Source organism: Stylophora pistillata, chromosome 8 (genome assembly GCF_964205215.1).
Source record: "Stylophora pistillata chromosome 8, jaStyPist1.2, whole genome shotgun sequence".
Lineage (NCBI taxonomy): Eukaryota > Metazoa > Cnidaria > Anthozoa > Scleractinia > Pocilloporidae > Stylophora > Stylophora pistillata.
This window is the reverse complement of record NC_142526.1, coordinates 11,658,257-11,685,949: the sequence shown is the minus strand read 5'-3', so window position 1 is coordinate 11,685,949 and position 27,693 is coordinate 11,658,257. Positions and strand designations below refer to the sequence as shown.

The 27,693-nt window shown below is 37.3% G+C and overlaps 2 protein-coding genes across 6 annotated transcripts; both read left to right on the top strand.

Annotated features, from left to right (window-relative positions):
• The first annotated feature begins 56 nt into the window (after positions 1-56).
• LOC111328773 (uncharacterized) lies at positions 57-27,693 on the top strand. Of its 5 annotated transcripts, XM_088731714.1 has the most exons (14): positions 57-999; positions 5,764-6,628; positions 7,451-7,614; positions 9,363-10,290; positions 13,427-14,577; positions 15,256-15,414; positions 16,030-16,085; positions 20,081-20,138; positions 21,063-21,145; positions 21,421-23,046; positions 23,273-23,425; positions 23,670-23,737; positions 24,303-24,355; positions 26,289-27,693. In XM_088731714.1, exons 1-10 carry the CDS (start codon positions 946-948, stop codon positions 21,464-21,466), a joined length of 3,564 nt encoding a protein of 1,187 aa, XP_088587840.1. In that variant the 5' UTR covers positions 57-945; the 3' UTR covers positions 21,467-23,046; positions 23,273-23,425; positions 23,670-23,737; positions 24,303-24,355; positions 26,289-27,693. The 5 variants fall into 5 exon arrangements, with proteins under 5 accessions (XP_088587840.1, XP_088587844.1, XP_088587843.1 ...); XM_088731718.1 differs by lacking the exons at positions 20,081-20,138; positions 21,063-21,145; positions 21,421-23,046; ... (2 more) ...; positions 24,303-24,355; positions 26,289-27,693 and adding exons at positions 16,430-17,039; positions 18,228-18,327; positions 18,603-19,229; XM_088731717.1 differs by lacking the exons at positions 20,081-20,138; positions 21,063-21,145; positions 21,421-23,046; ... (2 more) ...; positions 24,303-24,355; positions 26,289-27,693 and adding exons at positions 16,430-17,039; positions 18,228-19,229.
• LOC148724989 (uncharacterized) lies at positions 7,827-9,323 on the top strand. The gene has a single exon (XM_088731735.1). It carries the CDS (start codon positions 7,900-7,902, stop codon positions 9,061-9,063), a length of 1,164 nt encoding a protein of 387 aa, XP_088587861.1. The 5' UTR covers positions 7,827-7,899; the 3' UTR covers positions 9,064-9,323.

Sequence of the window (27,693 nt, the reverse complement as noted above, 5' to 3'; positions counted from 1 at the left end):
TTTGAGTTTGAATAACTTTAATGACGTTTGATTGATGGGGAATTTACTAATATGGAGTTAAGATTGTTTGTGGACTGTTTTTTTTTTGTTTTTCTCACTTATTCACTCTTTGTCAAAGCCATCTTGCAGCCTCTTCATGGTTACACTTCGTCACACCCCTTTCCTCCCCCCCACAGAGTACATTTTGCCCCAGTTTCTCCAAGAATGGTCTGTTGGGGTGTTGATTTTCGAGAAAAAAAGATCAACTTGGCAATGGACCTCTTACAGTGTACCATCACAAGTAAAAGTTGTTCCTTTATAGGTAGACTTGGGTAGCTTTCTTTTGAAACCCAATTAACAGACGAGCCCCAGCATCCTCTGCAACTTCAATGCTTATATATAACAAAATGGCGGGTTTACCACTCGGAGGCGATGAAATGCTAAAAGAACTGGGGATTGACATCAAGCAATCTTCAACATCAGAAGCAGAAGATTTAGGTTAAAGTCTTTTCATTTTAATTGCGAACTTGGATTGAGATGGTCAGAGTTTGGCGTGATTTTTCAATCGACTCGGAAATCCGCTTGGTGGTTCAGGATGGGTAACATGAAAACACTGACCCCTAGTCCACGGACCTCTGTACGGATCCCCCTTTACGGACCCCCCATGAAAAGACAATAATAACAATCAAAAAAATTGTCATTGTTATTATTGTCTTTTCATGGGGGGTCCGTAAAGGAGGGTCCGTGGACTAGGGGTCAGTGATTTCGTCTTACTCAGAGATTTCTGTAACTGGAGTCATAGGTGAACAAAATATTTTAGAGATGAAATCGGGTGCACTGGCCGTGTGTTTTAATTTTGATGTTTTCGTGGAAATGAAACATTGAGGCCTTAGCGAGGAATTTTCCTTTTCTCCGAACTTGTACTATTGATAATCTATCCCAAGAGCCCTCGGATTATTTTGCAACATGGCGGCTAACGAGTTTGAAGCGGACGAGTCCCTTGATGATCAGATAACTGAGGTAAGTTTCTAGTTTGGGTGTCGAATCTTGAAATGTTTCTCCTGCATGTGCGTATTACTAGGAAGCAGATTTACCAGTTGCTCATTGGCTTTTTCTTTGTGAAGCGTTTGAAACCTGTGTGATTTCTCCCTGGTAAGAGTTAATGACCGTAAATATTTTCTTCAAGACCACTTCAGAACAAGTAAGCGTTTTCCGCTGCAGATGCCAATTAAAAGTGAAGGGAAAACTTCATCAATGTTTCAAGCCAAACAAATTCCATTACGCCAAGAATCTGTATCAATTATCACTTTTACTTGAGTGATTTGATCGGTTTCGCTTTGCTACAGGAAACGCTATACCATCGAATTGCAATGTTTTTTCTTTGGTGGGAGTTTCTCAGAAGGGTAGTTTGAAAACGAACTATTACCCTTCCTGATCATCTAAGTGCCACAAATTTCTGGCTTTGGTTAGGTAAACAACGATATGATTCTGCTGCGTGGGCCATGCATACTTGAGAGTCGTACGAAAGTGACCAAGAAATACTTCGAGACTAAAACTTCATTCAAAACAGTTCTTGATTTGCTGTTATGAGCGAAAAAGAATACATTGAAAGATTCCAATGATGTACGGACAAATTGCAAAATTATTCACTTTGAAATCTGGTCTGCAAGTGCAGAAATATTTACTAGCGATTTTTATTAAATCTTGACTTTTGAGTAAACACGCACCTGATACACTCCTTTTGCTTTTTCGTTGTAAATAAGTTATTCATTTTAATTGGTATTCTTTCACTGGGGCTTGTTTTGGGAAAAGATGTTGTATAAAAATTTACTGTGCATTGCGTTTGCTTTTCTAGTTTCTCCAAAATTTTGATTTTTCGTAAGCACCTATTACATGTAAGTGTCAAAGGTTCATTGCTTTCCAGCAAAACTGTACAGTCTTGGTTCTCAGTGGTTACGAAGACACAGGAAGGAATGTTTGCTTGCTGAAATAAAAATTGAGGGAAAAACCTTCCTTTCCTTCATCATTGACCATATGTATCTTTGCCAAAAAAAAAAAAAAAACAAGCTAGAGGAGCCTTGAGGCTCTCCCAAATTGACATTTCGGCTAATTGAATATTGAATGTAAACAACTTTTGGTGGATCGGAAAGTTTTATTTACACTGTTACAGAAGTGTATCATAATGAAAACAAACCCTGAGGCTGCACTGGACACTATACAGACTGGAAATCATCTTAAACAGGGACATGTAGATTTTTTTATGATAAATACCCAATGGAATGGCCAACCACTTTCAATACTTGACAAAAGTTTTATTGAGAATCCCATGACTCAAGAACATTGTATGCCACGCCATTGTTGTTGACAGACACCATTTATACAAGTATGTTTATCTATTTTTATGCATCAAACCTTCCCAGTCACGACTTTTACGTAGTCAACACTGCGGGTTAAATCCCATACATTTTTCATGTAGTTTTTATTCACTCAGTGAGACAGTTGTGAAAAACTTTGTTTTTAATTTGGCAGAATTTACCCCAAATTTTCCAGTATTTTTTTAGAAAAACAGATCTCTTCTAAAGTATCACAAGGTTTGATGCTTTTTCCAATCAGATTTGTTGGGGCATTGTTTTTTACTCCAAATAGTTTTGATTTGCTTAGTTAGTATAAGGAGAAGAGATGTCATTAGATTTTGTTTCTTTATGGATGGATGGACGCATTTCAACAATTAGTTCTTTCCTTTTCCTGATTAAATGTATTGAAATATATAAGTAAAAGCTTTCATTAGTGTAACCATCTAGAGATATGATTCTTTGGTGCTTTGCATCCTAAGGTAGTACTTTCCTTCTAATTTTGATTTGGTCCATGAGAATAATTATAAAGAAATGAAGACTCTGCAAAAAAAAAGAAATCAAGAGAGTCTGGAGTTGGGAGAAGTTGGTTTGTAATTTAGTGGATTGAATTGTATTTAGGAAAAACTACTTTTGTTTTGTGTTTGACCCTATTGGAGCTAGCTAGTGGACCACCCATTCTCAGTCTGTCCCTATTGTTGTTGAATTTCACTTCACGTTTCCAATTTTTACTCATAAAATTCTACCGACATCAGCTGGACGAAAAACTCCGAAAGAATTGCTTTGAATTCGAGCCAAAACTCGTTTCAAATCTAAATGGAAGAGAACTATGCGAGAGGAGATGTTTGAAAAATGGTTCTTACGATTGGTGCTTCTCTTGAGAGATGATGCATGATAACAAGTCTCAACTATGAAAATGTCAAAACTGAACAAAGAACAAATTAAAGAACTGTATCAATCTATATACATCCAACAGTGCTTATAAAAAAAAAAAAACATTCAAGAGAGGGTGTTGTTTTCTATATTTACCTGTTCTCTCAGCAATTGAAGTTAGTGTACATGATTAAATGTGGTTCATGCTTGCTGGACTTTAAATTTCAAGCAATTTTGGACTCTCAGATTCACTTCAAGTAATTATGGTTGCAATTTTATGGCGTTGTTAAACTGCAGGCGTCCCAAGCTCGTGTCTCGAGGAAAAACAAAGGCTCATTTCATGAAATTGTCATACATTGTGTGACGTGGTGTTAAGTTATGTGAGCAACCATTGAGAATTTGAATGTGTTATAACGAATAGTATGGGGAACAAAATATGGTCCATTTAAAACACTAGATATTCCAAAATAAGAGCATTTTACAAGTAAAATTGATTACTACTATTCGTTATTATGCATTCAAATTCTCGATGGTTGCTCACATAACTTAATTAACACCACGTCACATGACGCGTGACAGTTTCATGAAATGATCCTTTGCTTTTCCTTGAGACGTGAGCTTGGGACACCTGTCGTTAAACTACCTTTTAATATATCTTAATATAGTCAAACCTGTTTCAAGCAACACTATATAAGTAGTCAACCTGTACTAATTGGGTGGTTTTAAAGTCCTGAAATTGTTACCTCTGATTACTGTAATTTTCACCTCCATGAGTTCCCCTCAGCACTGAACAGTCACTTAAAGTGGGACTACTCAAATGAAACTAAGAATTATCTTTCAATTAAGTAAAATTTTAAACCACTACTGTCTCCAAAAATCTATGTTAGTGGTATTGTTTAGGGAGTTTTTGCACATAAGTGGACATAAGGAACTTTATTCACACTTATTCTACGAAAAAAAAATTCAACTGTAAGAAAGAAAAAAAGGGAAAAAAGAAGAGCGTTCTAACTATACATGAAATTAGACAAAGCAGGGGAAAGAGTGTGTAGTAGCCAAAGAAGCCAAGCTTTCGAGTTGGCTACTACCCCAGAGCAGTTACAGATGGGTGGTGGTTGAATACTTAAGGAGATAGCATATACACTATATAGTTATGAAAAATAAAGCTATATGATATATTAGAGTTGATCAAGATGTCTGCCCGCCGAGTAGGAAGAGTTTATATTCTCTTTTAAAGCTTCTGGCGGAGAAACACTTTATTTTAATAGGTATTGTTTGCCAGGTCTGTGATGCCACTATGCTAAATCTTGCTAGACTATAATTGGTTCTAGAAAATGGTTTGTACAAGTTTTCAAAATACCCCAAGTTTTCAAAATACCCCAATTCTGTTGAACCAGTACTATAAAGCAGTCAATCTGTATAAGGTGGTCACCACACCATTGCCTGTGGGTGACTGCCTGATACAGGTTCAATTGTGGGCAAACAGCTGTCCTGAAAAGTGAGGATTGTGACATCCAGCATTTCAATTAACTTAGGAGTTTGGTTGAGCGTGCCATAGAGAAGTTAAAAAAATTTCCAGATCAAGAAAATTTCCCATTCTCAATGGTGGGGACAGCTATTCAGCTTGAGATTGTTTGTGCTGCACTGAACAAGTTACTGCCATCACTTGCAAAGTAGTCTAGTTTTTTCTTTTTCTACTGTTGTTTTCTGTTGTACCACAATGTAAGAAATCTAAGCGAAAGATCATTTTAATGCCATGTGGTGAAACATACATACATATTTGCAAATCGAGACTGTGTTTTGAGGAGACATTGAATAAATTCTAATCACTGTTAGGGCTGACTTGGCTTGAGCCAAGTTGACCCAGAAATTGTTACACATTGTTATGAATTTTTCCATTTTTACCCTATATGAGCTTAATGGAACAAAACAAGATATAGTCAGCTTTGAGTCTCAAAAATTCTGAGCAATTCAAAGCCCAGGCCAGGCCATATTCTATTCATGCATAAATTGGAACTTGACTATTTTTACTACCTGCATTGAATTTGTGACATGCTTAAACCTTGATATACGCAGTATATTTCTGAGTAATGCATATAAAAATAAACTATTCAAGGCTGCGCTCTAAGGAAAATTGAATGGAGCCCAGTGCTCTGAAACTGTGAAATCCAGGGTGCCAAGCATATGCTTTGTATGAAACAACTAAGATTTCCGAGTCGCCCAAGAGCAAAAGTAAAGCACCAGGGGCCACCGGGCGCTGTTAGAGCACAGCCTTGCTATTTAATATTTTATTCTTTCATCTTAATTATAGATTGCTGAGTTTATAACAATGTTAATGTTCCTCTTGAAGGACTGGTTCATTTTGACAATATTTAGTACATGCCTGTGCAGTACTGTGTAATGTTTCATCATTCATATGCTCAAATGATTTTTCCTCTTGAAAATTACTGTTAGTAGAAAGGTTTAATTATCTTTAGTTCTTTACATATACATATGTCTGGCTTAGGATGTCTTAATGTGGAAGTATTGTTTAACTTAGGAATTTTATCCAATTTTTTAACAGAACAACCCAAGTGACCGGTATGATAGCCATTTTGGTGATGCAGTACGAACAACAGTTACCCACGATCGATTTTATTTACAGGCTTCTGGTGGTGGTGAAATGTCTTCATTTGACTCGGTGTGCCCTGAGGACAATCTATATAACGAGTCACCCTCAAGTGTCTCAACATCATCTCTAAACTCATTCCAAGTAGGTCAGAGTTCTTTAGGTGCAATGCTTGAGTTCATACAACACAGCTCACCAACTGTAGCTGAAGCAGCATTTAATCAATACCCCCCAAAGTGGTCACCATCTGCATCCACTGAATTAAAAGAGAACACTTACCACACTAGAACTTCATTTGATAGTTCAGCAAAGCAATTAGCAGACCATCAGGAGATGTCAAGAAATGAAGAAAGTTTAAAGAAAAAAGAGGATCACAATGACACAGAACATGTCTCTGTGGATGATGGCATTGAGAAGAGTGACCAAGAGGGCCAACAGAGTGAACAGTGTAATGGCACATGCCCATGCTGTGGAAGAAATAGTATTGTCGTTAGCCAATGCTATGACAGAGTTAATGCTGCTAACAGCTTAATTATTCAGTTACAAGATGATGTTATTGCCTATCAGGATCAGTGTCATAAACAAGAGGATGAAATAAGTCAGTTGAAAGAGAAATTGACGAAAATTGAAGAGGAAAAACAAGGACTAGAAGCTGAGGTGGGACGGCAGTTGTTCCTTGAAAGTAAAGAAAAGCGTCGTACTGAGAAGATTTTTCAGAGGTTAGATGAACATGCCCATGAGCAGAGTATGCTTGTTAAAGCGAGAGGGGCGTCTTATGAAGGGGAACTACTTCATGGTGCAGGTTCCATTGACAGATCAGGTGAAAAATTACTCTTAAGTTGAAAAATTGTGAACATTTTCTTCCGACTTTGTGTAAACAGAAGCCATACCTTCCTGTAATCATTCATGACACTTTCTGATGAAAGGGCAAGTTATTTTAAAAATTTAATAGGCACAAGATTACAGATTTGCTTTAGAAAATTAATTTTACCTGTTGATTTATGTGTCAAATCAAGAATATCATGGAAAGAAACGATTTTCCTTTCTGGAAATGATTTCTGATCATGAATGCAGGAAAATGCATCTCTGTAACTTTAGGATTTCAAATTTTTTGGGGGATCATGCCCCCCCCGCCCTCCCTACTCAAGGAGACAAGGCCTTTTGGGTCTTGAGTTATGTACAGTGGGTATGCTCAGGTGCAAAATCCACATACCCTCCTCCTCCAAACCTTAATGGAACCCCTGAAACTTCCATTGCACTTTACTCAATTGGGAATAACAGTAATTTCTCAGTCTCAATGTGGCACTCATTTGGAGGGAGGCCTTTATTTAAGTTGATGGGGTGTATGACATGATATGCTGTGTCTATAGATATTTGGTACTACTGCAAAAAAAAAAAAACAAAAACAAAAAAAAAAAGAGAGAAAAAGAAATCATTTGTATCTCTACATTATTGGACTTTATTTTGATTAAAAAATATGAGTAATACCAAATCTCTTGAATGAGATTGTTAAGTAAGTAGAGCTACACTTTTCAGGATGAGGATATGTTTTGCTTTGATTTTGTTTTGGAAATTTTGGAGATAATTGATTTGTTGGGATACAGTATGTTTCAGTAAGACTATAATTCTTTTTATCTTGCAGAGCAACTTATTACTTCAAGCGATGAAAATGGAGAGTTTTTTGGGAGAGACACTTTTTCTTGTTTAGAAGCAAATCTGGGAGATGAAGGGCCTGTTAGGTCCTTTAATGAAGCTGATGAAACTTTTGATGAATTGGAAGAATTTGGAGAAAGTAGTGAAACTAGTGTATGTAACTATTCCAATGGAAACACGTATAATAATAGTAGTGATTTTACTTCCTCTAATTTAAATGCAAATGATTTACCTGACTCAAATTCTGTTACAGGCATTAGTAATTCAAGATTATCAACTGAGAGTTGTGATTCAGTTTCTAGTTTATCACAGTCATCAATCAATTCTGCTGATAATGCACTGCCATCAACTGGAGATACATGCTCAATTACTACTACACTGAATTTTGATCAGGCTGCAAAAGCTTGGGAGAGTTTGGGCAAAAATGTGTCGGATGTCATGAGTAGTGGTGTGGAGAACCAAGAAAGGTCTTTGTCATCATTCATAGCAAATAAAGATTTTGAAAGTGAAGAGGTGAAAAGAGGGTGTGCAGCAAACTGTGCAAGAGAAAGGGAAGACCTAACTAGCTTTAATGGTTTTTGCAATGGTGATCTTGTAGATGGTCCTGTCAGTATTCCAAATAGAACTCAAGGTAGTTTAAAGCAAGTAGCAGTACCTAGTGCAAATCAAGGTCCACTTCCACATAGAGATACAACTCAGAACCAAAATCTCTCAGGTGCAGTGACTGCTGACCAAATAGATACAGTAATAAATCAGGGTGATTGTTACTCAAGCAATCAGTCAAATAAATGGGAACATTCAGGGGCCAGACCAAGAGACAGACCCCCCAAAGGAAATAGATCCTTAGAACCAACTTCGCTCTACTCCTCATTGGTTGACCTGGTTCCTCGACAAGTTTTGGGAGTGGCCAATGCATTCTTAGCAAGACATTCTGAAGACAAAGATCTTCATGAAAGTTTGTATTACAATGATGCAGAGAGGATGTTGGGTGAAGAAGTTTCATTACAAGGAGCTAATTCTTATATAGGGGGCATGACAAACTTGGCGAACTTAAACAGAGCAAAACTGTACCCAGGTGACTGTCAAGTTGCTTCAAGGCCAAATGCAACATATTACCCATCATATTCTTCAGTGTTTCCTCTGACTGGTGGAGCATCTATCAGAGGAAATTGTGAAGATGACAGCTTATTTAATAACATATTTAATTGCAATTCAGTACTTCTACCTGGATCCTTATACAGTTATGTTGGAGGTAATACGAGCACAACACAAACTGATATGAGCACTAATTATGTAGCAAATGACTTTGCACTAGACACAAGAGAGCCTCAACTACTCCAAGATGAGCAATTTTCATCTTTGCATAGGAGTGATATTTTACTGTCAGGGCTCACTGGCTCAAGATTGACTTCTGATGTTACAGGGATTACAAGAACTCAAATGACACATTCTGTACTTGGTACTCAAAATAATTTAGGGTTGACTGGGACCACATCAATTTTACCCTCAGAGTCTTTGCAAATGCAAGCATCTGGTTGTGCTCAAACTTATGGTAACCAGCCAAATGCTTCAACAGTTGCTCTAACTTCATCTTCATCATAGAGCACAGCCTTGCTATTTAATATTTTATTCTTTCATCTTAAATATAGATTGCTGAGTTTATAACAATGTGAATGTTCCTCTTGAAGGACTGGTTCATTTTGACAATATTTAGTACATGCCTGTGCAGTACTGTGTAATGATTCATCATTCATATGCTCAAATGATGTAACCTCTTGAAAATTACTGTTAGTAGAAAGGTTTAATTATCTTTAGTTCTTTACATATACATTTGTCTGGCTTAGGATGTCTTAATGTGGAAGTATTGTTTAACTTAGGAATTTTATCCAATTTTTTAACAGAACAACCCAAGTGACCGGTATGATAGCCATTTTGGTGATGCAGTACAAACAACAGTTACCCACGATCGATTTTATTTACAGGCTTCTGGTGGTGGTGAAATGTCTTCATTTGACTCGGTGTGCCCTGAGGACAATCTATATAACGAGTCACCCTCAAGTGTCTCAACATCATCTCTAAACTCATTCCAAGTAGGTCAGAGTTCTTTAGGTGCAATGCTTGAGTTCATACAACACAGCTCACCAACTGTAGCTGAAGCAGCATTTAATCAATTGACACAAGGGGAGTACGTCAGTATTGAAACATTGTCAAATAGTTTCAGTAAGCCACAAACTGGCTCTGAGGAATTATCAAGTGAGGATGAAATTAAGAGATCAGGAGAAGACTTCCCTGACAGACATTCTGGTTCTTGTGTCAAAAATCAGGCAAATGAATGGGAGCATTTAGGTGCTAGACCAAGAGATGTGCCCCCTAAAAAGAACAGTTCCTCAGAGTCTTCCTCATCATTTGACCTGACTCCTCAACAAGATGCAGGACCTGTGGCTCTTGGAGTGCACAATCCATTGTTGCCTGAACACACTGAAGACAAACAGACTGGTCCTGAGTGCTGTGAATGGTTGTCGACTGATGAAGTTGGTTTGCTTTCAAGGTCACCTGACACAGAAACAAGGGAAACTATGAAATATATCCCTCGACACACAGAGATTGCCTTCCTCTTGGATCATATTCGTGAACTAAGGGAAGAGTTAGCACGGCTGACAGTGACAGTGAAGCTCCAAGAAGAGAAGATACTAGCTCTTCAAGTACAAAGGCATTGGGAGAATATTTCTCGGCTATTTACTGAAGATGTTAGGGAGCAGAGTGGGCCTGGTACAGCTAGGGAGGCATCATCTGACCTTTACCATAAGGCATGTCTGGTGGACAGCTTAGGTAAGAAAAGTATATCGTACATACTGCAGCAGCTTCTTGCAGCATGTTCATAAGTAAATGCAAACTCTCCTAGTTTACCAGTAAGTTTCCCAGATCTTAATGAATCTCTTGGTCACCTGCTCTCTTTCTACGTCCACTTTTTTTGCCTGTAAGGAAATCAAGCAATTATTTTTGAAGGTTGTATTTTTGTGAATCTTTTCCCTTTCTTAATTACTTGCACCTATGTTATGGAGTATCATTTGGGTGTGATAAGATTGGGTTTAACCAGACAATAAGCAATATATGAATTAACAATTAAGAGGAATGTTTTCCAAAACTAAACTTGCCCAGGTCTTTGCATCTCTAGAAGTTCAGGTGCCATGAGATCTTTTCAACTTTGCAGTCCCCATTTTGAGTGAGGAGGGAAGGGTAAGTCACTTCCGCTGGACTATGGTGCAATCCAAGAGTACTCTGTAATTGCCTTGCAATTGTCGTTACTTTGTTAGGTTTTTGATTGGATGGTAAAGAATCGTTGTTTCATCTTATAAATCCATTGTATGAAAAACTAAAACTGCAATCTACACTTGGTTGTACTAGAAACAAAGACCCCCCTAAATCCAAGACCTAAGACCTACAAACAAGGACCTGAAAATGAAAACCCCTTAATTTTCTTGATTTAACATGATCTTTTTATGGTTTCTGGTCGGAAATAACCAGCCCAGGTTTTAATCTTTTTAATATAGGGATAAAGCACGCCATCAAGCACTTGTTTTATTTTAAAAGACCCAGAGAATTAATACTAGAAAAAGAAGACCTATAATCAAAGACCCACCAAAAAAGACCTGCAAATGAAGACCCCTCATTTTCAACTTTGAACAGAATGTGCTCTCCAGCTCTCCTGATTGATCTGAAATCCGTCAGTTGTAAATGTTTTGGCTAGCAAATATCACTATAATTATATAAATGATATTTCGGCAAACATCACATCAACCATGAAAATCTACGCTGATGATACTAAAATCTATCGCAAGATCATCGAGCCTGACAAGGATGTACCAGCCTTACAGCTGGACTTGAACAAATTAAGTGATTGGGCTAATAAGTAGCCTGAAAAATGTGAAGTTATGCATATGTAACGCACAGTAGAGACAGATCTAAGCCAAGCTATTCCCTTGGTGCGCAACTAAAATCTGTTGACATTGCCAAGGACCTGGCGGTCACGATAAACTATGATCTATCTTGGGGTTAACACGTTTCCTACATAGTAAACAAGGCAAACAAAGTGTTGGGTATAATTAGGCGATCACTTGGAAACAATAATTGGTATGCATTTTCTTGCCTCTTTAAGTTGTTAGTAAGACCAATACTCAAATACCCTGCCCCCGTCTGGAGCCCCTACCAAAAAGGGATATTGAATCTTTGAAAAAAGTCCAAAGTAGGGCATCTAGGTCAGCGTTAAAGCAAAAGCTTGGAGAAATGAGCTAAGAAGACCATTGCTGCTTATTGAATTGGCAAACTTTGGAGAAACGTAGAGAGTTTTTATCTTACTAAATGTAGTCAAACTAGAGCCAATCTGGAGCCAATCACGATTATAAGCTCCATGTAAAAGTAGCCATTCTAAATCGCTACAAATTTTCTTTCTTTGTACGGATTGTTGATATGTGGAATAATTTGCCTAAAGATATTGTACATGCAGGTTCATTGACTTTATTTTGTAACAGATTAAGGATTTACATGAATTTTGATTGAGAAGATAGTAAATACTTTTTAATTATCTGTATATAATGTTTTGGTTTACCTTTTAATTTTTTTATTTTTTTATTTTGGGGAATCTTTTATATAGGGTTGACCTCTAGATATCTCCTTTTGAGAGATATTTTTGTAATTTTTTTATTTTCTTCTCTTGATTAAAGTATTGTATGTATTTCACTTGTCTGAATTCTTGGACCACATAAATTACATCTGCATCAATTTGTGTTGTGTTTTTCCAGGTCAAGCACCCATTACCTTGGCAATCAATTCATAACAAGAATTGCAGTCATTGGGCATATGACCCAAAGTTATCAACAATTAATCATGTCCCCCTGTATAAGTCAAGCTAGGGATAGAGAACATTTGAACTTTCACTTTCCTACAAAATCATTTGTTTTGACATTGGGGCTTGGGAAACCATTTCATTCATTTCATTCATTCATTTTATTTACCATTACCAGAAAAAAAATGAACTGAATACAAAATTTATGATACATCAAAGATAAAAAGAACTGTTCTAAATAAATTAGCTTCAAAATCTAAGGAACTAAAGAGGTAATAGCAAGGAAGCCTATTAGAAGCCCGGGGCTTATAAAAGTATAGGCTTCCTTAATTAAACTACAGGATAAAGCATACAAATCAAAGGTGCTGAATGAAAATTTGGATTAAGTTAAAAAAAAAAGAAAAAAAAAGAGAAAAGGAAAAAAAAAGAAAAGGTGTGTTGCTTAACAAAGAATTCATTTAACTAAGAAAGAAAGTTTTATGCCTTTTGCTAAATAAGCTGATGCTTTCAGAGTATTGAATTTCCCGACTTAGTGTGTTGAAAAACTTAGGACCTTGGAGCCGAATTGAAAATTTTCGAAAATTAGCTCGACAATGAGGTATATAGATAAAGCTGAAATTTCTTGCACTATAAGAATGTATCTGGCCAGCAAGAATAAACATATCATGAAAATGATCAGGAAGTCAGCCTCTTAAACAGATACATAAATTTACCTATTTGGTAGAAATAGATGTCTGAGTATTTTAAGATCCCATGCTCTCTAAAAAGAACATCGGTATATGAATCAAAAGAAACTTTAGATATGATTCTGATTATCCTCTTTTGCAGAATAATAGTATGATTTAAATTAAACTGATATGTCGATCTCCAAACTGAAACACAACAAGTTAAGGAAGGGTAAACTATAATATAAGGAGTGTAAGGAAGTTTTGGAAAGGCAGAAACCAGACTTGTAAATAATACCAATTGAATTTGATATTTTTCTTGATTTCTCCTTTCAAGCCATTGTACTATACTGTTCTAAAGAGTTAATTAAAATAAATGTCCATAGGATTGTTAACATTGCAATGATTATAAATCAACTTATTATACTTAGTGTTCATATGTTTTCCTCTATTGTAGGTTTGTTCCGGCGTCAAAGACTTCAGGAAATCTCTAATTCTTTGTCAGAATCAGAGTTCCATAGACTGAAAGGCCTTGTTCAACCAAAACTGGACAGCTTTAGACTTGCTAAGATCAGAGAAGGTTCTGAATTGTTTCAGGAATTGGAATCGCGAGGAGAATTTTCATGTACATATGTTAGAGATCTTCTGCAAGGAATCAATCGCTCTGATCTAGCAGAGAAACTTTTTTCTTCTCACAACAGTGATGAATTATCAGAAAGGGACTCTGATTCACTTCAAGAGAGAGATCAGCTGGAGGATGGGTTGGTAACATATTCTGACACAGAGAATAGAAATTCTGATGAAATGGAAAAAACCTCAGGAATGACTGCTGGTATTGAAGGTGATGAAGAGGTCTCCCTTCCAGTCATGCACTCAAGTGAAACTTCACTAAACAGTGATGATGAGGGGGCTGTTGTAACTATTACATCTGAGAATCCGAATGATTCAAGTTCAATAGTTAGTTTACAGGTAGAGAACATAAATGGCGTGAATCAAGATTCTCTTCCATGTGGAAACACATCAACTCCTCAACATAATCTCTCAGGTGCAAGGAACATTGACCAAATAGACACAGTCCTTAATCAATCTAATTCTTTTGTGAGCTGTAGGTCAAATGAATGGGAGTATTTAGGAGCCAGACCGAGAGGCAGACCCCCTAAAGCAGACAGTTCTGCAGAAGTTTCCTCACTTGATTCCTCATTGGTTGACTTAGTTCCACATCAAGGACCTGGCGTCAGTGGAGTGGCCAATGCATTCTTGGCAAGACATGCTGAAGCCAAATGTCTGTGTGAAAGTTACAACAATGCAGACCGAGCCAAACTGTACTTTGGTGATTTCCAAGTTGCTTTAAGGCCAGATCCCTTGTATTACCGACCAAATTCAGGAAATAGTACTTTTCAGTTGGTGGGGTCCACAGATAACTCCCTGCTTGAATTGGAACAGCGTGTTGAAGAAGCTTGTGCAATGGTGGAAAGAGTGCTGTGGGAGAGAGAAGAAAGGAAAAAGTTTGAAAGAAAAGAGCACGAAAGACAAGAAGAAAGATTGCAGAAAAGGAGAGAAAGGGAGGCTTGTCCAGAGGCATTACAAACACCCTCTTTGCATCAGGAGGTAAGAACTCAGTCTTTTAGCTTTGGAAATATGGTTTTAGATCCAACAAAATCCTTTTGGTAATATTTTTCTTTCCTCATGCAACCTATCTACCTACAAATGTACAGGTATTTCAAAGGAAAATAACTTATTTGAGTGCAATGGTTACTTGTTGCAGTGTTACAACCCAAGGTGCCTAAAACTGATGAGTAATGCTCTTATTGTGGGAAAGAAAGAAATCATTAACTTGTTTCCCTCAAACTGGGTAACTGGGGTAGTAGTAATTAAGGCTTTACTCGTCACCCATTAAGCAGGTACAATTGTGTGTTTGGGGAGGTTGTTTAAATTAATTTGAAAGGTAAGGACTTAGTAAACAAAATTTTTTTTTATGTAATAAAACAACCAAAAATTTGTAGGGTTGATTAGGACCAAAATCACACAGAAGGGATAAAGCTGTGTTAATCAAACACTAAATTACAAAATGATGTACATTTAAAACTTTGCCAAAAAGTCAAGATGGTGGCCATTTTGTTGACACTAGATTTAACAAATATGACCAGATGATATATATTTTAATAATATGGAGCCGTTGTTTGCAATCAGAGGCAATGCTTTTTGAAAAATAGACTTCAGGTGTGGAGGTGAATTGAAGGAGGTTTGTTTATAAAATTACTGTTTCCTTCTCCTGTTTCCCTTCAGGAGAGGTCTATTGGGATAACAACCACCTGTATTGTGGAGTCATTGGATGCCACCCACTACAGCCCACAGGCATTGGCACAGGGTATTAGAGATGCAAGGATGAGGATTTCAGCTAGGGACCCACAGTTCAGAAGATGGTGGTGCACATGTCCTGTTGAGGTACATATAAGCTATTGATATATTTTTATGCATTTGGTCATCAAATTGCTGGTTCTTTCAGTCATAGAATAACCAAAAATTCCATGGGAAGCTCAGAAAAACCATGAATGCCAGAATTATTTCTGAAATGTAAATGTGTCATGAAGAACAAACCAGTTGAGCATGAGAAAACTTGACTGGGTAATCTTCACAAATCTCATTCTGTAAATGTGATTTGTAAACCTGTAATTTTCTGAATCTAACAGTTTTATTTTTAGGAATCCTAATATCCATACTGTTTTGTTTTTTCTTTAATCCTGTGCTTTTTCATGGGTTTATTTTTGTCTATTACCTGTCGAGAGTTCCTCCAATATTGTTAAGTAGAACAAGGGACTTTTGTGTACATGTAGTCCCATAACCTACACTGGATTTCATTTAATGCCAATGTTTAGAAATATTGCTGTGGACAGCTGTTGTCAAACGTATTTGAAAAGCATACATCAAGGTGTAGAAGTTTATGTTTTAAAAAGAATGCATCAAGCCAAATGTCAGACAAAACATTTTTTTAAAATGTGAGCAAACTTGCTTCTGAAGTAAATTTTTTTATATTGTTATGCTATGTTTTTTCTTTGATAGCATGATCAAGCTACTAGCCTTGTAATCTGTACAACTTGTTTCAAGTATCGACATCTGTAAGTACTTTATCAGGTGCAAAAAAGGTCATAATGTTTTTGTTTATTGCCAATCTGTACTTTTGATCTTGTTTCCTTTGTTATGCCAAAAGAACCACAAGAATTACTGGTAAAATTCAATAATAGCTCCCGAAAAAACCTGTCAGCCGACTGTCGGTAAAGTGTCGGCCGACAGTTCACCGACAGTATACCGACAGATTATTTTTTAATATACTAAACTCGTGCAAATAACCTGGTTTAAATAAAATACCGGTAAACAACAGTGCAATGCCGGCTTTTTTATTCTGTTACTCATGTGTGCTTACTCAATGTGTACTCTGATTCTCACATCATTGTTACCTCAGTTAAATTGCAGGTTTCGATGTCATGAAGAAAGAAAGATGGGAGACTATTTAATTTAGTTTAGGTACAACAAAAAGTAACATACAAAAATGCATTGGTAAAAAACTATTATTTTATTTGGTGGCTCCTAAAGGAGCCGTTTGTCTGTTGAATGCCCCAAAGTATCCTTAGTTCACAAGATAGGGCTCCACGACATCCCGCATCATATTTTCAAAGTGGTCTCCTGGAAACAGTCACTGCCAGTTAAACTCATCGAGGTAGCTGGGAAGTTTGTCCTTAAAGATGCCTATCATGCTGTTTCAGCTTTCTTTTCACCTGTCCCCATAGTCCTTCTATGGTGTTCGTATGGGCTCTGGTATATGGGTTGACAAAGTTTTCTGAGTGGTTGACCATTTGGTGGATGTAGCCGAGGGTGTTTAGGTTGAAATAAGGGGAAAATTTATAGGAAATGATCACTGTCCCGGGTTTGACAAATTCTTGAATGAGTCGTGTCACTAGGGTTTCTCTTGTGCGGTCAGGAACACGGAAGGGTTGGCGCCCGACCACTGCCTCTTTCCACCATACCGAGCACCCATGAGCCTTTCGAAACTCGACCGCGATTGTATTGCGCTTGTAAGTAAGTTAAAGTAAGTAAGAGCTTTATTAATGTGTCAACGTATTTAGTTTTCACAACTAATTGGGGATACAAAATTTCTTTTTTTTTTTTAATTATTTACAAATAAAAAAATAAATATGTGAATTGTATGATAAAAAACAATAGGTGTATAAAAGGTACTCCCTAAGAATTGCAAAGGTTACAGCAGTTATTGTTGTTGTTTAAGAGTGACGTTAGATCTTTTTTTTCTAATGTTCGTTTTGAAAGATTCAACATTCGAGGAGTCTTTCAATTCATTATCTAATTTCGACCAAATATGAGGTCCTTGATATCTAAGTGAATGCTTTCCATAGTTAATAGTGTTAAATATCGGAATATCAAAATTACTGTTTCTTAGTGAATAACTAGTGCTTTACTGCTTAAATAGTTCGTCAACAATACTCGTTACGAGGCGATATTTTACTTTGTACATTAATATTGGGATATCTACAAGTAGTCTTCGATTTATTAGTGAAGGTAGCTGTGCGCAAACCCGAAAGTTTTCGCATGATTCTGAGTGGGAGTTAAACACTGCTTAAGGGCGCATTCTTGAATCTTCTCTATTTTTCTGCTGTCAGAAGATCTACAATCATGCCATACCAGATGGCAGTATGTTAAGTTAGGCAGTATGGATGATTTGTAGATTATCAGTTTTGCTTTGCATGTTATCAAATTTCGTAGTCTCAATAAGACACCAGCTTTCTGACTGGCTTTTATGCAAATGTTACTGATATGGCTGGTGAAATTGAGCTTGTCATCTATTTCAACTCCAAGTAACTTGATCTGCGAAGTGTTGATTGGTAATGATCTGATCTTCAATCTGTAGGGTTCAGTCTGTTTATATGAGTCAATGTTTCTTGGATTAATAGTAACACATTAAAACTTTTCTGTGTTGTGACCAAACGTGAACTTGTCGATCTCTACTGTCTTCCGGCCCTCGGCCACCTAATCTGACATTGCTATTCAGGATCTTTAAGGAGCAGATATCTTAGCTTCTGCAATGTTACGCAGACTGTTTGCAGTGATAATCCAGTCAGAATGGAAATCTGCTTGTTTGACTCTTCTTCAATTGACCAAAGGTAGATATAACGTAAAGCCATTGCCCTAGTGGAATATTCGGATCTTCAAAGAACGATCCTGCCTTAATCGATCGCCTCTTTCTACAGCTTCTTACTGGACATTCTTCCGCACTGGCATTTGAACTTAGACGTGATTAAGCTATGATAGACAAGGAAAGTGAAAATTGCATGGAAACTCTGAACCAAGGTAAGTTTCTCAAAATGCCTCATGATTGAAAGCACGTAGTAATGAAATTGAACGTGGTTTGTTGTCATATTTATAACTTATGTCGGATCAGAGATACCCAATCAGAAACTAGTCATTGAAATGGTAAATTGGTCTCTCATATGTTAATCGAGTTAATTGGTTAATCCATTTCTAGAAAAATCAATTATCAAACACCTATTGGAAAATAACTAACCAATCACAACTCTTTTCTCTTTGCTTGCTGCAATTTCGATCCATCTGTGGGATGAACTGAGTCGGTGGTCTGTGGCCAGTCAACGAGCAGCAGACAGTGATCCGGACACCCGAAAAGCTACCACCAGGGTCGCGACACACAGTCTGGACGGGATCCACGAGCAGTATAACAAGGTGATCAGCACACTTTGGCAGCACCACAGCAGCATGGCGAATGCCTTCAGAATGGTGAATTGCCCGAGAAGCACCGTCTGAGACTTTGTAGCCATAGCAGAGTTAAAGATCGTGGACAGCCGAGAGCATGATTTGGTGGTCAGGGACCAGCAAGGAAACTCTGTAAAGGAGCTGGAAACTGCCTGTAGATGCCGCCTCCGAAAACACTTTCCAGTGCTCGCTGACCTGCGGAGATAGGGCAAATTGCTGCCCTTGAAATTTGACCCAAGGTTCTACGAGTAGAGCTTGGCGAACAAACAAAACGGCTCCTTTGGGAGCCACCACATTTGCAAAAGCAATGACCAACTAATGATCATGTCGAAATACAAAAAATAAAGAAATAAACAACATTAGGGACAACAAATAAATATGAAAAACTTCCTAAAGGAAGCTCTTTGACTGGGATTTTCATAAAATTGGAGGATTGGGACTAAATAAAAAAGTTGGGGGATTGGGACTGGAAAAAAAAAATTAAACATGGCGGACAACAAAAAGAGTTTCGTCAGGAACGATGTTGGGTGAACCCACAACTTGATGTAAAGTTAGCGACAAATAACTAACAGGTAGCTGACAGTAGGCCGACACACGGCTAGCTGTCGGCTCACACTTTTACCTGAGAACTGCTGAAACTGTCGGTAGACAGTTGGCCAACTGTTGGTCGCCTGTTAGTCGACTGTTGGTCCTCTGTTGGCTGTTTGTTGGTCGACTGTCGGACGTTTGTTGGTCGACTGTTGGCCAACAGTCAGCCGACAGGGTTTTTGGGGAGCTATTATTGAATTTTACCGAATTACTGGAGAGAATTATCAGATATTAATAAGTTGGTGGGAAATGTAGTGGCATACTGGTTGACACACTTGTCCACATTTGGATGAGCTATAGGTTGAGCCTTTGCCAAGCCATTGTCTGATATTCCAGGGCCTGACACTTTCACTTATATTGCGTCTTTCCAACCAGGATTCAAAGTCAGTTAAATCATTGTTAGGAAACTATCTTTTATGGGAATGTACATATAGTTGACCCACGTAGACTTTGAGCGGCAAAGCTATTTTGATGAGCTATAGATTAAGCCTAAGCCAAGCCTTTTTCTGATATTCTAAGGCCTGGCACTTTCACTTACATTGCCTCTTTCAAACTAGGATTCAAAGTCAGATTATTGTTGGCAAACTATCTTTTATCTTTTATGGGAATGTACTTATAGTTGACTCACTTAGACTGAGTGGCAAAGTTATTTTCATCTTGTAATAATTTATTGGTAAATAGGTGCTAGTGTTCAAGAATTCACATTGTATACATTACCACTGACTATATTTGGTTCCTGTTTTTCCAGTGGACCATGCAAGGTCAGAGTTCAGAGTGGCCATGATGAGTGCTGCATCTGCCAAGTGGTAATTTTGTATTTGCTACTTAGTGAAGTAGAACCTTGATTCCTAAACGGACACTTTCTTCCAATTTTCCATTCATGTTCTATTACATAGCCTAATTTCTGAAGCCCTTGATATCTGTCTGCTCTTCCCTCCCCCCAACCCCCCACCAGCTACCCTTCCAACCCAGTTGTTTAAGTAGATGTGGTTCTACTGTAACCTAATAACCCACCTTGGTTGGAGGGTCAAACCGTTTCACCCCTAGAATCTAGAAATAAATTCTCTGCATTGTCTGCTTCAAATTTTTGAAAAAGTAGTTTTGAGAATCAAACTATGGAGTAAGTGTTTGCAGGCATAAATATGTTTTGAGCCTGACTCAGACTCATTTCAGTCTGAGCTAGTGGGCAATCGTGGGTTAAATTGAGCTCAGAGAAGAGCCAAAAATCATAGTTATGTCCAAGAAAGTAAAACTGTTCCGCTGTTACTATCACCATGGAGAGCATTGAGAGAATTGAAACTGAAAAATGACCCAAAAAAAAGTCTGAGCAATCGTGTGCTAGGGTTATTTATGGCTTTTATTTTCTCTCAATGAAAATACACCAGCAAGCAAAGCTGGGGAGAAATTGAAAAATCTTACAACTTAACTTTTCAAAACATATGAAAGGAAAACTTGATACAGCTATTGGAATTAATACAATTGTTGAACAGACAGTTTGGAATCATTGGTAGAACTTAATTCCTTTGCCTTGAAGGTGCAAAACTTATGTGCACTTTGCCACCAGCCACCCTATTACTACAGGTGTTATTTCCCTAAGCTTCTCCAGAAATGCATGACTTAGAATGTCTGTAAAAGCAAAGTTTCTTTGGGGCTGAGTCATCCTTGAAGTAGGATGTCCAGCTTTGTTTCTATGATTTGTGATGGAGCAAATTTTCAATGTTTATTTGCAGGACACGTCTTGCGGTTTACATTTATTGCCATGCTCCCACAAGGGTCACTTGCTGTGTATTGTCAGGCTGATTCTGCAGAACATGTAAGTTTATTACAATTCAGCTTGCTCTAGCAATTCCTCATCATTATTGAATGGCCAAACTGGAACATTTCATTTTGTTGTTACCTCAGCTTACAATTTCCTATGGTCACTGGTCTCTGAAATCATGCCAATCCACTTCAGATTCAAATTGCAGTCAAAGCTTAACCATTGTAAAATCTTTAATGACCGTCTTCACTGTCATTCTTAAAAGATATAACTCATGCATAGACAAGTAATTTATGTCTGAACATTATGTATGTATAATTTTTTTTCAGATTACATTGCCCATCTTGCCTGCGGGCACTTTTTCCCCCATGTTAATTGCACTCCAAGGTCTGTAGCTATATAGTTTAAAATGGTGAAGCCTAACGTTGTTCAAGTAGTGGTACCTTAACAGCGTAAAGTACTCAAGTCATACCTGAAAGAGTTTCTTTTACATTAACAGTTGATCACATCCATTGCTTTGGCGTGGGAATCTCTCCCACTGGCAAAGTGTATCATTTTAATTGTTATCAATAATATTAATATGATATAGGCAGAGGTGATAACTTTCATGACGTGGAGATCACGCCTTCACTATAAAGCAATGGTTTGATTAATTGTGTACCGTTGTGAAACTCACTTGGCTGGCTTGTACCAAAGGTCTTCACTTTACTTTGTTAGTTATACATTTTAGTCCTGCAAAGAATAAGTTCACTCAGGAAAGAAGAGAGCCTAAGTAGGAAAAGCATATTCAAAGGATAATTAAGATCAAGTGTATTTACTTGTTATATTCGTTGGTTATATTTGTTTTAAGTGACAGTCATAAGTTCTATGGAATTCTGAATAGCAATTTACACCGGAGCCATTTCCCAGTTTGAGTGGAGTTTAATGAATAATCCACAGGCAACAGGTTTAAATGCGTGAATTGATTTCAGGGTCAGAATTTGTGCGAGGGTTCTTGCCAACTTTTCGGTTTGTGGTTAGTTTCCTGTTTCCATGTGGTCTGACAAAGCAGCATCCACAATAAACTAACTGACCGCTATTTTTAATAACCATCTACTACCAAACAACTGGACAGCCCTCCTATAAAAATCAAAGGAGACTGATAGTTGTGTCGGTATAATTGTGGTAAACTTTGAATACTTGAAGAACTATCATTATTTGTTCAGGTATTTATCTGGATAGTTATGAGGGAAGAAAGATCAAACCATTTTGGTGGGAAAGAAACAAAGTTGTTTTCAGCTGCTGTAACATGAATATGTTTTTGTTATTTATCATACTTTCATTATTTTAATATTTAAGATAAACTGTGTGATAATTAGTAACTAATTAGTTGGCTTGTTCGATTTGAATGACTTAAAATGTTCAGCGGAACATTAGTATCGTTATGAAACGTAGGGAAAAAAGACCCCTAGAATCATTCCTTCAATGTTAATTCTGGAAATTTACTTGGACCGTCATCCAGTTATTTTGGAGCTTCTGCTAGCTCAGACAGTGACTACAACATATTAAGTCCTAATTTCTTGATAAAAGACTTTGCACGTAGTACAAGAGAACCTCAAGTACCACGAGGTGGGCCTCTTCTATCTTTGGTTCAGGATTGAGCTCCAATTTGCCCAAGGCTACAGAATATCAAAGATCTGCCAAACCTGACACAAATGCAAGAAGAAATCTTTATGAGATTATAGCCAAGATAGACTAGTTCTGAGATGAGCAAACACTATGACAGAAAGTCATTGAAGTTGCCTGACTGATTCACGCGCTTGAAATTGAGTAGCAGGAAGAGAAGAGATAGAGAGCTGTTACGTTGGAAAATTGAAATAACAGCAGAATTAGCAAAGAGAGGAAGGGAGCTGGAGAAAGCCAGATGGTGGTACCAGTGTCCAGGGGCAATTGGAAGACCCATACATATTTGGGAGGTAAGAGTTCTCGTAAAGTAAGGTGTCTGCCATGAAGGTCTTTAGCTTCCATTCTTCAACACCACTCTATCAGTTTGCAATCGCAAAGATGTGCAGCAAAGTGAAGAAGTAGTTGAAATGTTCCTTAATATCTAAGCATAATTTGATTTGTTTTCCTCTAGTAGTTACAAAAATATAAATCCTCTGGAGGTCTGGTTTAGATAAAAATAATTGTTTTTCCTTCTAGAATTCTGTGAATTCTATGAGCTTCTTGATGCACAATCAACAGCTCTCGCAACCAACAGCTTTCAGGGATTGTTAAAGGGATATAGGAGAGTAACATGGATGAGGATTATAGCAGGGAACCCACAGATTATGTCACAAATTTACTGGTAAAGAGGTAAGCAACTGATTTCTTTGGTTATGAAGAGGTAGTTATTGATAGACAGGTTGTTTCGGTCAGGTCGTAACCATGTTCAAAAGTGCTTGATACTGTGGCTGTGAAGCTCAGAAATCCCACGAACACCAGAAATATTTCCGGAATATGTCCTAAACTTGATAAGGTTAAACAAATGATGCGAAAGAGGGCTTGTACTATGATGTATTGATTATAACAGAATAAACATTTCTTATTAACTCTCTAGGTGTTTATGGTTCTTGAAGTTTCTAGAATGAGAGTCAAAGTGGAAAGGGATCGCTTAAGTTGTGTGAGGTTAGCTCATATCCATTCTGTTTTTGTTTTGATGAAAATTTATGTCTCCAGGGAGGTCTTTAGCTACTGTAAAAACTAAGATTAAGTTTTCAAACTTTTGCCGATCCATGGAAACCGTTGTGTTATTTCACAATACCACTGAAGAACAGCATGAAAAAAATTACTTTTTTTGTGTTGTTTTTTTATTTGTTTTGATTTTGTCTTCGTTTTAGTTTTTCTTTGTTTTCTCATGGGGTTAATCCCTTTTGCGTGGTGTGAAGCAACGTCAAAAATAATTATTGTCGATTAAAACAAGGGATTTTTGTGTAGTCATTGTGATCTACATTTGATCCCATGATTAAGGAATACTTTTGATAAAACTTTCATTGATGTGATTAAGTTGACCTTTCACAAAGAATTATCGTCAAGCCACGTGTTAGACAAAGCGGTTTATGATAAATAAATAGTTTAATACTTGGGAGAAAACTATTTTTTGAAGTCTGAATACTTGTTTTAAATGAATTGTCTCGAGATAGGGGTATGTTTGTTTTCAGTTATTTTATTGATTGTCGTTTTTCTTTGTTAGCGTTATCAAGATGCAAGCACAATTGGTACAAGTTGTTTCAAGTATCAGTATTGGTAAGTGTTCATCAACAGGATAAGTATCTTCTATGCTTTTGGTTTTTCTTCCTCTTTGGTACTTAAAGAAGCACAAGAAACTGGAAGGAGTAATCAGTTTTAAATCAGTTGAGAGACAAACTCTTTTTAATTTGTACCTATGCTTATTTGCAGGATGCACTACAGGAGTATTTGTCAAATTTTGTTATGCGAACCTGTTTATTAACAAGCTGATTTGGGTCAACTTGTAAGTGTATTACAATTCAATTAGCTCCAGCATTCTTCCATCTTATACGCAGACTATTAGACGAGTCATTCTTCAACCCAACATCACTCAAAGAAACAACTATCAGAACTCTAACACAACGACGGCAATTAGTGTACAACACGACAGATAGGTCATCCAACGAGTACAGATATTTTGACCATGTTTTTTTTTTTTTTTAAACAATACAGATATTGCAAGTAGAAATAACTTCCTGGAGTGCTAGGGTTATTTTCTTGTGGTGGACGTGCCTAGAACTGATCCTTTCAATGTGACAGAATAGAAATTAAGATTAACCCTCGTACAGAGTCCAATGTAAGACAAAGCTTTTTGGTTTTTGAATGATAGTTTCGAAAGAAACTGTTTGGGGCTGCGTCGGTGGGAGTAACGAAATAATTTGGATATATCAACAAAGTTGAAATGGTAAATTGGCCACCGTAATGATTACAAAAACTGACATTTCGAGCGTTAGCCCTTCGTCGGAGCGATGTTTGTTTCCAATTGTTATTGGAATTGTCGTTTTTCTTTGATAGCATGACCAAGGTCACCAAGAGATGCAATCTCAATTAATACAAATTGTTTTAAGTATCAGTATCTGTTAGTGTTAATCAGCTGCAAAATTATCAGATTATTCAGTCTTTATTGCTCTCCTGTACTTTTGGTCTTTCTTCCTTTTCGATGCCAAAAGAAGCACAAGAAACTGAAAAAAATAATCAGTTATGAAACAGTTGGTGGAAGACGGGATGGCGTAGTGATGTTAGATCAAACAAAATCCATCTGTTTATATTTTTTCCTATCTCCATTTAACTGCTTAAAGATGTACAGAAATTGTTAGAAGAAATAACTTATTGGAGTGATGGGGTAAACTAATTGAAGTGGAATCCAAGAATTATTCAGGAATGCTTTGCTCCCTTTATGGTGAAAACTGAGATTCACTAGGACAGCAGTGATTCGTTTTTTAACTAGTATTTTTTTTTTACTAGAACCAAACAAGTATACCTCGAGGCTTAAGCGAGACCAAATTTCTTTTCATTTGTGCCTATGTGTATTTGCAGGAGGCACATAGTGTTTGTCAAATTTTGCCATGATTCCAGAAAGGTCACCTGGAGTGTATTGTCAGACTCATATGCAACTCGTACATGTCCAATCTACAGTCACACATTGTTAAACTTGATTTAGCACTCGGAAAGGTTGGGCCTTCCTCTGTGAAGGGCTACTATTTCATCATGCAGGTTTCATGCCTGTTACAGCATTTTGTAAGATGCCCTTTTGAGGTCACCTCCGCTCCAAACGTCTTACTATCACTCTATAATTTTGCTTCTGCATCACACTACTAGAGTGCCACAGGGAAATTGATATAGTGAGGGGCCTCCAAATTCAATTTTGAAATATCTTATGACCATTTTCTCTGTCACTGGTTGCTTAATAGATACTGTCAGTGTGCCATCTGATTAAATTCCTTGATGGGGAAGGGCTCATAATCTGAACGATTTTTTTTTTGCAACTTTAAGCAGCCTGTGAATGCTCTTTGCTTATTTTGAAAAGTTGTAAAAGTCACCTGGCAGTCATTATTAATATAATTTCCGTTTTTCTTTGTGCCACACCTGTCACCATGCGAAAAACATCTTTCTTAAGATCCTGTTTTCAGCATGTAATAGTTTATATATGTTTTTTTTTTTTTTTTTCCAGATCACATTGCCCGGCTTCCGGGGATGACATTTTCCTTCAAGGGTAACAGTACCCCAAGTTCTGCATCGGAGAAAAACTTTTAAGAAGTGAAGCTTATTGTTGTTTAAGGAGTATTAGAGAAGTGAATTACTCGAGACATGCCCGTGAAACAAGATTCTGGTCCGTCTTAGAACTTCCTGTCACTTCAACAGGCAATCACATTTGTTACTTGTGAGTGGGAACTTTCCTCATTTTTTGAAGTGAGCCAAATATACCAAAAATCTTTTATTTTTATCTAGTAAAATGAGAGAAGCAGATGTGATTATTTTTAATATAGTGAAGATCACACCTTCACTATAAAACAACCATTATGGACTAACCAACCGCCTCCCGGTTAGCTCAATGGATAGAGCGCTGGACTGTAGTGCGGGAGGTCGAGGGTTCGAGCCCCGGCCGGACCAACACTCAAGGTCTTAAAATAATTGAGAAGAATTTGCTACCTTTCTATAACATCAAGAAATGGTTAGATATTCTAGTCTTCTCGGATAGGGACGAATAAATGGAGGTCCCGTCTCCTGCAGGGTTGGGGCAGGTGACGTTAATTTCCCACACACGAGATCACTGTGTGATGGATGTCCTCCCATGGGGTGGGATGGGTGGGTTAGGACAGCAGGTCCACATCAGCTATTACAGCTGCCAATTAATCAACCTGCTTAAACAAATAAATGAAATGAGAAAAAAAAATGTAAATCTCGCATGGCTAGCCCATATTGTTATGTCCTTTTATTCATTTTATCAGATATAACATAAGAAAGAACTTGTGCTAAATAAATAGGAAAATTGTTGTAAAATTTAATAGTATCGAGTGGGCAAAATATCGTTAAGACGAATAATATGCCCTGTGTTTGATTTATCATCTCACGGGTTTATGTCGAATTAATTTGATGACGTGCTCCCAGTTGGCCTGTTAGCTCAATTAGTAGAGCGCTGCACTAGTATTGTAGAGGTCAGTGGTTCGAATCCCGTACAGGCCTGAATTTTTTCAGGTCTGATTTTCACTATTGTTTAAATAGTGCTCTTTACTGCGAAGATCGTGCACAAATACGTTTCTGTAACCGCAGTTCAGATTTATGAATTTCATATATTCATTGTGTTTGATTTATCATCTCACGGGTTTATGTCGAATTAATTTGACGACCTGCTCTCAGTTGGCTTGTTAGCTCAATTGGCAAAGCGCTGCACCATTATCGCAGAGGTCAGTGGTTCGAATCCCGTACAGGCCTCAATTTTTAAGTTCAGATTTACACTATTGCTTAAATAGTGCTCTTTACTGCGAAGATCTTGCACAAATACGTTTAATTATGCCCATGTATTACTTTATATTGATTCTGAGGTTAAAAATGGAAAATAAATGCAGTACTTATGA